The sequence below is a fragment of the Lemur catta genome, chromosome 15, assembly GCF_020740605.2.
Source record: "Lemur catta isolate mLemCat1 chromosome 15, mLemCat1.pri, whole genome shotgun sequence".
Lineage (NCBI taxonomy): Eukaryota > Metazoa > Chordata > Mammalia > Primates > Lemuridae > Lemur > Lemur catta.
In genome coordinates, this window is record NC_059142.1 from 19,993,920 (window position 1) to 20,006,456 (window position 12,537).

The 12,537-nt window shown below is 55.4% G+C and overlaps 1 protein-coding gene across 8 annotated transcripts in view; it reads right to left on the minus strand.

Moving 5' to 3' along the window:
• Window positions 1–12,537, minus strand: part of KSR1 (kinase suppressor of ras 1) — a 153,500-nt gene that overhangs the window by 20,272 nt on the left and 120,691 nt on the right. For 6 of the 8 annotated variants that reach the window (XR_006728799.1, XM_045525414.1, XM_045525412.1 and 3 more), the window contains 6 exons: window positions 11,234–11,295; window positions 11,025–11,131; window positions 6,896–7,064; window positions 3,620–3,661; window positions 1,197–1,251; window positions 320–368 (listed from right to left, as the gene is read on the minus strand). Coding sequence is in view for 7 of the 8 variants with exons in the window: in XM_045525414.1 (XP_045381370.1) it covers window positions 320–368; window positions 1,197–1,251; window positions 3,620–3,661; window positions 6,896–7,064; window positions 11,025–11,131; window positions 11,234–11,295 (484 nt within the window). In the remaining variant the exon portion in view is untranslated. The remainder of the gene's footprint in view (window positions 1–319; window positions 369–1,196; window positions 1,252–3,619; window positions 3,662–6,895; window positions 7,065–11,024; window positions 11,132–11,233; window positions 11,296–12,537) is intronic. The other 2 variants (XM_045525415.1, XM_045525413.1) reach the window with 1 other exon arrangement.

Here is a 12,537-nt window from a genome sequence, read left to right on the forward strand (position 1 = left end):
CACCTGGGAAATCTTGACAACACACAGGCGCCTGACCCCATCCCAGACTGGCCGGACAGTGTCCCAGGCCAGGGCCCAGGCATCACGGCTGGGAGTGAGGACCACAAGAAGTAGGAACTTCAGCCTCAAAAACAGAAGAAAAAGGAAGCTCGTTTTGCTGCAGCCTCATTGTTCTTCTCTGGTGCAGCAGGCACCTGGGACAGCCCTGGCTGGGGCCCGGCACCCACTCATGGCCCAGAGGCCTACGTGCTCTGAGATGGGGGGACGAGAGGACAGAGCAGGGGCTGTCTATGGACTCGTGTGTTGGACCCTCACTCACCTCCACTTCTCGAACCTCTAACACGTCTGCTTTTGGCTGGTCGTCGAGCCTAAGGGTGAAACAGGGTTTGTCAAGGAGACCCCTCGGGCAGGCTACTCTGCTCGCAGCGGGCGGGGGACTCGAGTGAGGGCTGAGACAAAAGGCCACTAGGCTGGATCCTTACCCTGACCCACACCCGGCTGGGAAAGGCTACGTGGATGCTGAGGAAACAGGCAGAAGCCGAGGACCAGGCCCACCCCTTCCCTGGCTCAGCCTTCTCCAAGATAATTGCGGGGGGCATCAGGGGTGGCAGGAGCCACCAAGGCCCCTTTCAGATTTGACACTGCAGTACAGATGTTCAGGGCACACGCACAGGACTTGGAACCCGACAGCCTTGCATTTGAGAGCTGGCTCTGTCGCTTCCTAGCTGTGTGACCTTAGATAATTTCTTAACCTCTCTGGGCCAGCTGTCCACTAAGGATGACACCTACTTTAATACCCACTTCACCAGGCTGAGGACTAAGTGAGGGAACGTGAGTCAAGTGCTCAGCACGGCCTGACACGGAGAAAGAACTCAACAAATGGGAGCTATTTCTAGTAGGCGTCTCCAACTCTGCGTGCCCTTGGACCCCCCTCCCAGTCACAAGACTGCTCCGGCTCCACACGCAGCCCCCGCAGCGCTGGCCGTGCTGACAGGAGGCGAATAAAACCCTCCGGCTGGTTCACGGGCCCAGAGGGTGAATCACCCCAAGGAGTTCTCGGTCCGGCTGGTCCAGGCACGTGGCAACGGCCAGCGCAGGAAGGTCAGAGGTTAACGGTGGGGGTGGTGGTCAGGAATGTGGGTCCAGCCGTAACAAGTCCCACGGGAGAGAAGGGGGCGCAGCGCAGGGACGCCTACCGGGTGCTGTCGGCGGCGTCGGGGAGCGGGGCTGCCTGTGCCAAGGCCGAGATGTCTGCGGGAAACAGAACAAACACAAAGCCTGAGACCACCCTGCCAGTGCCGAGACCCGGCATCCCCGGCGGTCGGCCCTCCCCGGGTGGGCTGCCACGTGGTCTCCAGACACTTCCTCGAGGACCAACTGCGCTCCCCCCGGAAGCTCACCGGACTCAGCCTCCACACGGCTTGCTCTTGCCCCCACCTCTGGCCCGGGAAGGGGCTCTGGGTGGGAGAGGAGGCCGGGACTTCTCATTCCCGAGGCCAAACTGCCCCACACTAGCAAGTGGCACAAGCAAACCGGGCTGTCACTAACTGGACAGGCGGCCAGAGCACCTTCTGTTTGGAGGCAGGGGCTGGGGGCAACGCCCTTGCAAGTAATGAGACTCCTTCACTCAGGCCAGCGGAGGCCAAGGGCAGGACTGGCAGGTGGCTCGTTAGCGACACCTGGTGCAGCTGCTGGGATTTTCCAGAGCAGAGCACCCCGCCCCCACCCGGCTTCCGGATGTGGTCACTGGGTGTGGGGCTGTGGTCACTGGTGGAGCAGCCCTCAGGGGAGAGGAAGACGTTCACGGTCCACACATCAGGGGGCCCAGGAATGGGCAGCTGGGCTGACCCCTGAGCCAGGGACTTTCCCAGGTTTGGCACTGAAAGTCCCCTGTCCAGGGACACCAGAACAGAGGGTACCGCAGTGTGGAACCAAAGTGCCACAGAGAGACTGGGGGCCTCAGGGCTGGCGTGGGTCCCTCACTCCCCACCTTTTCTGCACAGAGAGACTGGAAGTGGCAGTGGCCCTCCCTCTCAGCAGCCTCTCTCCTGCCTCTGTGGACACAGACTCTCCTGCTCAGCCATCAGGCCTCCAGGCTGCTCCTGAGCGTCACCTGAACCACAGGTGTTAACCCCTCTGGGACCTCACAGACAGGGAGAACCTGACACAGGCCCACCCTTCCTCGCAGGGAAATGCGCACATGTACCCAACGCCCTGCGTGCCATTTCTGGGGGACCCGGGACATCAGAAGCCTCTGCTAGGGCCTCCCCCAGACACCGCTGTGTCCACAGACTGCCGGGAAGGCCTGGTGCTTTTGCTCAGCCATGCTGCTCGCGTGTTCAAGAGAAACACAGGCCTGGGGCGTGGGGGCATTGGAGGGAGTTGGGGGTCTGGGGAGAAACAGCACCCCAAGGTAGGAAGGCAAAATGTCTCCAAAGCCTCACACTTTTCCTTAAAAGTTAAGAGTGTATTGTGCATTCTCCCCCAAAATGTGTCTTTATTTGTTTTAATAGAAAGAGATTTCCTTTCCTTCCCCTCAACATATCTCCAGGGTAAAATGGACCCTTTTGGAAGAAGAGCCATGTTTTCCCAGTGTTTTGGGGTGCTCCGCTGAATGCAGCCTAGAGCTAGTAACCAGGGAGGCACTTGGAGGGGAACCGCAGCAAAACCGGGCGTGAAAGCGCAGAGGCAGCTTAGCTGTTGGCAGGAAGCCCCCGTGGGGCGGTCCTGGCCCCTGACTGCTGGCAGCCTGGGCAGGCCCGGCAGCGCCACACACAGGTACTGTAAGGGCCCACAAGTGCTCCCAGTCAATCTCCTAATGCAGCTGGGCTGGGGGAACAGAAAATCCTGGAATAACCAAAATACCGTGACTTCAAGACAGTCCTGTTTAATCCAAGAAAAAACCAAGCAGCTAGTGTCTTTGTTTAAACACCACCATGCTTGACACCTTCATCTAGAGAAAAAAAGCACTGATCTTATAAACAAACTCCTTAGGGGAAGAAATATGGTCAAAGGCAAAGGTTGGTACATAGTAGGTGTGCGAAACAATTTTTCTGAAAGAGAATCAACGGACTGGACTATATTATTGAATTGAAAGTTTTTTTCCTTTAAACTTTCTTCAGTAGGAGGCACTTCCAGTGATGGCCAGCAGATGGCACTGTGTCGTAAGGCATTGGACAAATCAAGCCTGCCGACCTTCCCAAATTGGTTTCCACTTCTGTAAAACAAGGTAGTAGTTTACTGTCATTGTGCAGGGGAGGATGTGGTGACAGATGATCATAAGGCACCAGCAAAAATTCCTTTCCTCCATTCTGCAAAACCAGGTTCTAGTCCTGCTTCTGCCACCTCCTGGTTGTGTGACCTTGAAAAAGTTGCCTGAGGTCTCTGTGCAAACGGCTGGACAGGATGGATTCCAGGGTCCCTCCCAGCAAGGACTGCTCAGGTAAGGAGCCAGAACACTTGCCCTGTCCCCTTCTGATCCTCAATGGGCAGTCAGCTCTCAAAACAGTGGAGGGAGACTCAAATACCTCCAAAGGTGCCCAGGGAGACGGTACCCAGGGGGGCTGGACAGAAGGGGCTGCAGCAAGGGGCAGTTAGTGGAACCATGCAGAGGACTCACCTGGAAAGATAAACTGCTGTCTATGATGAATGAAGGAGGCAGCTTTAAACAGAAGAGGAGGTGAGTCACACACACAGAACGGCAAACTCAGCAAGGGAGGAGGGAGGCAGGCATCAGCTTGGGAGACACAGACTCGTTATTGGGCTGGGACAGCCCTGCCCCAGGTGGGCCTGGCAGGGGCAGGCTGAGCCATGCGGGAGGGACAAAAAGAGCTGGGAGGAAATGGGCCCCGGCAGGAACCCCCAGGAGTAAAGAGGCTTGGGCTGGAGGCCTGGGGGTTCCGAGACCCAGTCTCAGCAGCCACCTTGCTGCAGAGGCCAGGCCAGTGTTGTGCTCTGCGACATGAACTTGAGCCCAGGAGGGCAAAATACAGTGAGGGAGAAAACAGTGATTGTGACAAAGTTTAACAGTACTGTGTATAGAAGACCACCCCCCCCTTCACCCCCAACACAAATTTTTTTTCCCTCTCTTAGGAGGAACTGAAAGGAACATACTGGGCTTCTGGAATCTGACACAGCATGTTCTAACCTCAATTCTACCACTTACTAGGCTCTGGGACCTTGGCAAGTCAGTTAACTCTCGGGTTGTCTCACTGTAAAACGCAGCTACACCCACAGCTGTGCGCCGCACAATGACGTTTCAGTCAACCATGGGCCACATGTATGATGGTGGTCCCATAAGATTATAATGGACCAGAAAAATTCCTATCACCTAGTGACACTGTAACCATTGTCATGCAGTATTACCCATGTACTCGTGATGATGCCGGTGTCAACGATCCCACTACACTGCCAGTCGTATAAAAGTACGGCACATACAATTATGTGCAGAACATAACACCTAACAATAATAAATGACTGTGTTAGTGGCTTATGTATTTACTATACTTTTTATCATTAGAGTGTTCTCCTATTTATAATAATTAAACGTTGCTGTAAAACAGCCTCAGGCAGGTCCTCCAGGCGGTGTTCCAGAAGGAGGCACTGTTGTCACAGGACATGACAGCTCCATGTGTTATTGCCCCTGAAGACCTCCTAGTGGGACAAGACATGGAGGCGGAAGACAGGGATATTGATGACCCTGACCCTAGTCTAATGTGTACATCTCTATCTTGGTTTTTAACAAAAAAGATTAAAAAGTAAAAAAAATATATTAAAAATTTTAAAAATAAAAAAACTTATAGAAAAAGGATAAAAAAATATTTTTGTACAGCTGTGAAATGTGTTTGTGTTTTATGCTGTGTTATGACAAAAGACTCAAAGTAAAAAAAAATTAAAAAGTTTGTAAAGTGAAAAAGTTACCGTAAGCTAAGGTTAATTTATTATTGAAGAAAGAAAATTTCTAAAAATAAATTTAGTGCTAGGCGTACAGTGTTTGTAGAGGTTACAGTCGCGCACAGTAATGCCCTAGGCCTTCACACGCACCCACCATTCGCTGACTCCGAGCAGGTTCCAGGCCTGTAAGCTGCGTGGTGAGCCCCCTGCACAGGTGCACCATTTTTAATCTTTTAGACAGTATTTTTACTGTACCTCTTCTGTGTTTAGATACACAAACACCAGTGTGTTACACTTGCCCACAGCATTCAGGGCAGTCACACGCTGTGCAGGTTTGTAGCAACAGGCTGCACCGTGTAGCCTAGGTGTGGAGTAGGCTCGGCCATCTCTATGTTCGTGTAAGTACACACGTCCCACATGTTGAAACTGCCTCACAGTGCATTTCTCAGGAGGTGTCCCCCACTCAGGAAGTGCTGTGTGACCGTAACCTTTTCCCAGGTTCACCCCTGAAGACCAAGTGCAGTGCTCCTGCTCAGCACAGAGCAGTGGACAGGAGGAGTCCTTCCCCAGACTGGCCACCGGGCAGCCCAGGCCTGAGGGCTTGGCCCAGTTGGCACTGCCACGGCTGGAGAGATACGATCTGGGAGAGAGGGAGGCCTGTGTGTAGGGGACAATGAGGGCCCAGTCCAGGGACAGCAGGGAAAGCAGAGAGGGTCTGGTTGATGTCACAAAAAGGACCTTTTCTGCGGCTGCTGTTTTTCAAACAGGCCCTGCCTTTTAGAAAAACCCAAAGTAGGAGGTTTAACAAAGGCAGTTTCAGAGCGTAATAAAGACAGAGCAGAATGGGAGAGCAGGTTAATCAAACGGGTCATCGCTCACCTGCGGGGAGGGAGGGCTGCGCTCAGGACAGGCGTTAATGTCAGAGGAGACCCAGCCACGTGCATATTGAGGTGAAGGGACAGGCACAAGAGAAAAAAAGATTCCTACAGGACCTTGGTGTCTCGCCACCCACAAAAGCAGTCCCCAGAGCCCTGGTGAGACGGGCCCTGAGGCCCGGCCTCCTGCCGGCTCTGTGTGGCCCCAGCTAGGGCTCCCCTGACACAGGAAGAGCCACACCTTTGTCCTCCAGGGCCTGGAGCCCCAGGGGCCAGTGACAGGGGCCTGATCCGGACTCCATGGGCTGGGGACAGCCTGTGGCAGCCCAGAGCTGAGCGTCGCAGCCGTCCTCCTTCCTCCAGGCCTGCAAACTGCAGGAGGCTGAGGCCCGAGTCCGACCTCAAGGAGCTGCTGGGGAGGCCACGGTGGTAGCTGAACCCCAAAAGGGGCAAGCGGGCTTCGCTCTGCTCCCTGGGGAGGCAGCGCCCCCGGGCCTGGCCAGGAGGAGGGTGGAGGGGCTGGGGCCCTGACCTCTCCCCACAGAGCCCTGGGCAGCGGGGCTGCGGGTGGAGCTGGAGTCAGCTCCAGCTCAGGCCTCTCACTCTGCTCTTCCGTGGGTCGCAGTGTCCTCATCCACACCACGGGGACGACCTAACCCCAACTTCGCACGGTCTCCTTGCTTTACAGGAAATGAACGAAAGGTCTCCTTGAAGTCGCTTACCCAGATCACAGAGCAGGTAGGCAGCAGGGCCCCGGGTCCCCTCTGCTAGGCCTCCTGGGAGCTCATGCCCGCCCTGAGTGAGCGAGCCACGCTCAGGAGGAGCCACCTGCGCACGGGAGGGCAGTGTGGGGGTTATGTTACATCACAGGGTCTCGGGGCCGGTCCTCGCTGTGCTACTTCTGAGCAATACAACTCAGGACAAGCCACTCCCACTCTCTGAACCTCAGTGTTCCTGTCTGCAAAATGGGCACAACAACAGCATCAACCTTAGCTATTGTGCTTGAGGTGCTTCGTAAACATCAGCTCTTAATGGTGGTAGTGTTTGACCTTGAACCTGCCAGGGTCTGCTGAGAAGGGGGATCTGACTGCTCCCCTGAGGACCCAGAGAAGCCCAAGACGTGGTACCTGGGAAGTTGAACCTGCTGTCCCGCTGGCCAGGTGAGGGGTTGGGCGGCGTGGTGGCACTGGATGGGTTGGAGGACGTCGGGAAGGGTGCTGGCGAGGAAGGCGTGGAGGAGGTGGTGGAGGACGGGTTGCTGCTGGAGTCCAGGTGGTTCATGGCTGGAGGATGCTCCTGCAGGACCAGAGACGCTGGAGTGGGCAGGGCTGTCACCCCCTGACCCAGTCTGCCTGCCCCGTGTCACACCCTCCCTTCCCCACTGAAAAGGAAGAGGTCAGCCCAGGGGATCCTTAGGGTCTAGTATTTGAGGAAGGGGGACACACAGAGACCCTCACCTCAATGCCCACCCTCTAGAGGATTCCCACTCATCTTTTTTCAGCCCAAGCATACTTTCCCCAGAAGCCTTCCCTGAACCCCAGCCAGGACCATGCTCCTCCTCTTTAGCCTCCCATAGCTCCCAGCGGTTTTTCATCAGAGCACTTTTTCCTGATGAACGTCATTCCCACCACACTGCGTGTGCTGTGGAGGCCAGTGTGCCCGTCACACACCCGGTGCCTGCCTCTGAGCAAGGCAATCAGTAGGGTTTTATGACGAAGTAAATTCAGCCTCTAACACATGTTTACATAACGCCTGCTCTTGCCAGGCACCCTGCTGGAAGTAAGGAGACGACAACGAGCGAGATGCCAACGGTCCTGTTTTTGCAGATTGTTATCTCAAAGGCACTGGGAACCCTAGGAGCCCACATTAAACTGCAAAGCCAGTGTGGGCCGGTGCTGTCTGCCATCATGGAAGGGTGAAAAACTCCAGAGCTGGAATGAACTTTCCAGAAGAAAACCACAAGAGTTGGTTTGTCGGGACAGGCCTGGTTCGCTCCTGCTATCCCAGCTTAAATGCTAATGTCATCCCTTCCCCCCCCAAACGCAAGCACAGTCCCCCTACTAATAGATCACACCGGCCAGTGCCTGCCAGAGGATACACGCATGTTTGGTGGCCCATCAGGTGACTTTAGGAAGCCCTTGGACACGCCACGGGGGACACTGAGCCTCAGAGGAAGAGTGTTCTTTTCTCCCTTGTTCTGCACGAAGGCCTCAGTCCTTGCTGCTGTCCTGAAGGCTGCCCCACACCGCCAGGCTCTTTAACAAAGAGTGAGGGCGTCGAGCTCCGAGCTGTAAGCAAGCATGATACCTCGATGGGATTTAGTAACTTTTGGTTTTAATGGTATTGATTTTAATGATTACCTTCTATCTATGGAGATGGTGGACTTTCCAATTATGATAGTGATGATTACATAAAAAAGGATTCTTATATGTAAATATTAACCCAGGTGATACCTGGTTAAGACAGAAACCATAAGACAGTTTGCAACTTGCTGAAGTTTGGACAGCACTGATTCTAGCATCAGCTCTCCCCTACCACGCCCCATCCCAGCCCCACGTCAGAGCTCAGGAGAGCAGGGCCCGGGGGAGCGAAGGGCTTTACCCACGGTCACGGAAGATGGGCCTGGCTGGATCCCGGCTCCGGGCTTCCTTCTGGCCAGGGCTCCCCGGGCCACAGCACAGAGGAGGCCCTGAGAATAGCAGCGACATCTCCCAGCCAAGAGCAAGCACCTGGGGGAGGAACCGGAGTGCCCTGGGGACAGGGTGCTGCACTCGAGTTGGGGAGGCCCAAGCTCAAACTTCTCGGCAGAAACAGCAGTGGGCTTGGAGGCAGAATAACTGGAATTCTCACCCAGCTTGTGTCACCTCTGAGCTGGGTGACTCTGGGCAACTTCCTTCACCTCTCTGAGCTCCCATTTCCTCAACTACAAAATGAAAACATCCACACCTATGCCAGAGGGTTGCTGGATTAGCAGCTCAACAAAGGTAAGTGTGTGGTACACAGCAGGTGACTAATAAATGCTTGCTCCACTCTTCTGCAGACCGGCTAGCTAAGAGCACCCAGTGGTCTGGGCCCCAGGCTAACGGACCATAAGAGAGAGGGCTGCGGGTTCCATGTCGGATAGGACCCTGGACACGACGGGTGTTCCCCAGACCCAACCATTAGGTCCTCAGAGGGTGGAAGAGGAATTTCTTGGTCAAAAGAGTTGGGGCCAAGTTGGGTTAAATGCCAGGTTCCACAGGTATCTCTTCTGCAGGCCTTGAGGGCTCTGGGTCGCACAGTGAACTCAAGGGACAGCAGACACGACGTGGTGCCAAGCTAAGAAGGGGGGTGGGCCCACTGAGCCCTTGCTCTTCTCGCTCACACCCCAGGGCTCCGTGGGCGTAGGTGCTGAGCAGGCGTGTGCAGAGGCGGGACTGAGAGAGAGTCCCGAGCCGAGAGGAGGGCCGAGCCGTGGCGCCCGGCTGGGTGGGGTGCAGGGGCGGACGTGCCAGGGCACGAAGGGACGTGAGGTGAGCGCAGGCGTGCAGGACCCTGTGAGGCCGCGGGTGTGCACAGCAGAGCTGGACAGGAGACGGCAGGGGTGGTGACAGTGTCGGTAATGGGGTGGGGTGTGTGCTGGCGTCCCCGCTGGGGAATTACTCCTGCCTGTGACAGGCTGGAAAACAAATACTAGTTGATGGGATGGCATTGCAGCCTGCACGCGAGTTCATGAACTTTCTCTCATTGCCCTTACAATACCCTGTGAATGAAGCACTTTTATCGAGGCTCAGAGAGGTCAAGGAGTTCATTTAAGGTCACAGAAGCAAGAAGGGGACTAGTCGGACTCAAACCCAGGGCTGTGATCCGCTGTGGTCTGAATAACCACAAGTTCCTATGCTGAAACCCTAACCCTCAAGGTGAGGTATCAGGAGGTGGGGCCTTGGGAGGTGACCAGGTCATGAGGGTGGAGCCCTCATGAACAGGAGTGGTGCCCTTAATCAAAGAGGCCTGGAGGAGCTCGGACCCTTCCATGGTGTAAGGACACAGGAAGAGGACACCGTCTATGAGAAACAGGCCCTCCCCAGACACCGGATCTGCCAGTGCCTTGATCTTGGACTTCCCAGCCTCCGGAACCCAGGCTATGGCATTTGGTCATAGCAGCCCGAATGGACTAAGACAGGATCCTAACATCTATCCACGCGGTCCCACCATTCCTGCAGGGAAGCCACCATCAGAGGGAAGACAAAAGATAGGCAGAGGCAGGAGAGAAGACAGGAGCAGGCCCGTACGAGAGGTCAGGCCTGGAGCAGTTGGCCCTGTTTGACAGTAAGAGGTGGCCCTGGACGCTCCCCGAGCAGCCCCTGAGTTAACGGGCCACATCGCCCACCTGCCTCTCTCTTCTCTCTGCTCACACCTCCACTGAGGCTGGCCTGGGCCACTGCAGGCCAGTCACAGCCAAGCAGTAGCGGTCACACAACTCCTCATCGGGGAGGCACATGTTACACCCTGGCTGAGATACGACACACTTAAAAATACACAGCCACAGCCTGCAGCCTGGGAGGAAGCTGCCCGCTGCGTGGTCGCCAGGATGGAGGCTGCTGTCAGGAGCCATCAGCACTGGAGCCTCGCAGACACCAAGCGCACCTGCCCATAGGGGCCCAACACAGATCTGCAGACCGTCCTGGGGGACAAAGGCCTTCCTGAGTCTGTCCAGTGCAGAGGACACCTGTCTAGTGCAGAGGACCCCTGTCTGCATCAGCAGAGGAGCCAGACTCCAGGAGTAAAGAAAAGTACTTTTTGGTGCATCCCTGTAAGGGAGGCAGCGCCTTGCTCAGTGCAGGCCACCGCAGCTGCTTTAATGAACAACTGAAGGTGTATGTGCCACCTTGCGACTAAGGGCCTAGGTTTTGGGGTCAGGCAACTGCCAACTCTGGGTTTGCTTCTTGCTCTTGGGGAAGCCTGAGCTCGGTGTCTCGCTGTAAAATAGATCAGTCTGTGCCCTTTGAACTACTGTGAGAGGTCAAATGAAATAGCAACGGAGAAAGCTCCTGGCACAGAATTTGCGAGTGGAAGGGGGTGGGCATCACAGCTACATCACAACAATTTGGGTAGAAGCGTGAAGTCTCCTAGATGGCAAAGATATGCTCCCGGGGCCACCCTCCTGGCTTGTGGTGCCATGTCATACTTCCCCACCGAGCCTCCCCGCCAGGGGTGCTTTACAGAAAGGAATGCTGGGGGTGGCGGTGGCGGTGCTCCCGGCCCTGCCCGGCATACCTTCTTTGTCAGTGCTTTGGGGAGGGTTCCGAAATGGGGCTCGGCCGCTCGGTCCACCGGGTTGTTGATGTCCGACGGGACTGATTCCGTCCTCCGAAGCCTAGTTACTGTTTGAAAAGAGGGGAACGTGTAAGCAGGGAACAGACCGAGCTAAAGACAGACTCACCCCAGATCCAGAAGGCAGAGGAGAGGAAGCGCAGAGCACTCACGTGGAAGGAAGGATATTCTGCAGGCGGGGGCTTCTTTTGTACACTTGTTGTGACACTTCAACCTGGTGGAGGAGGCCAAGGTCAGCGTGCAGGGGGCCACTCCGGGGCTCCCCGGGCATCGCCGGGGCAGGTGTGCAGCATCCACCCATCACGGCCTCAACTTCCACAAACTTCTCAATAAGCGTTAGCTCAGAAGTGTGGGATACTCTGACATGGAGAGTGATCGCAGCTACTACCTACTGAGCACTGATCAAGTTCCGCTGTCGTCTACCCAGTCCTCACAGCAGAGCAGGTTTTATCATGTCCATTTAACTTGTCACGGGTCACATACCTATTTTCCCTTTCTAAGAAAAAGAGCCCCTCTACCTACATTCAGAAAGCCCGAGACAAAGCGGAACTCATAGAAAAGAAGAACTGGAAGGCGAATGCTGACATCCCAAAGGCTCCCAGGGGTCCGAAGGGCAGCCCCTCCTGCCACAGTCAAGCACTGGGCTGTGCAGCCTGAGGGTCGGGAGTGGACAGAGCCGGGTTGTCGTTTTGGCCCCGTCCACAGCGCTGAATCTCAGTTTTCTCATCGATAAAACAGGCCGACAGTTGGTGCCCTGCCCACCTCACATGCCCCACAGGCCAGCGTGGGCCCGAGGGCATCCTGTGCTCTCCATAAGAAAGGCAGAGTTGAATGGGAGCTGGAGGTCCCTAATTTAAAGCCAAGTGGCCTGGAACCACAGGACAGTTACACTGGAGAGAAAATTCCAGCATCTCCCTGGAGGTCAGCAGAGTTGCCAGGAAAACAAGACCGATCCAAGTGATATGCACGAGACCCAGCACCTGGAGTCTGCCAGGAGCCCAAATGCATGAACACGGTCTAGCTCAGACTCTCAGAGCAGTCTCAACGGAATCATCTTCTCAGGTGTATAAATAAAACATGAGGCCCAGAAAGGGCAAGCACCTCACCCCAAGTCACACAGTAATGCAGCGGCAAAGTGGGCCAGGAACCAAGACTCCAGGGCCACCGTTCTAAGATGAGGGCACCCAGAGGGCAGAGGATGGACTCTGCTTAACCCACACTGTTCCCTGTCCTTGCTCTTCTTTCCCCCGAGAGACCACAATGGTATGAGAAAATAAGCTGGATTTGTATAAAATCCACATTCTCTTGCTCTCCCCTTTTATAAGCCAGAGTTCTGTTTTTACCATGGTGTATCCCCATGTCCCAGCTAAAATGTAAGGGTAAACTTCAGAACTCCTTACAGTTCCCACAACAGTGCTCACATGCCTCCCCGCCTTTGTACAAGATGCTCCCTTGG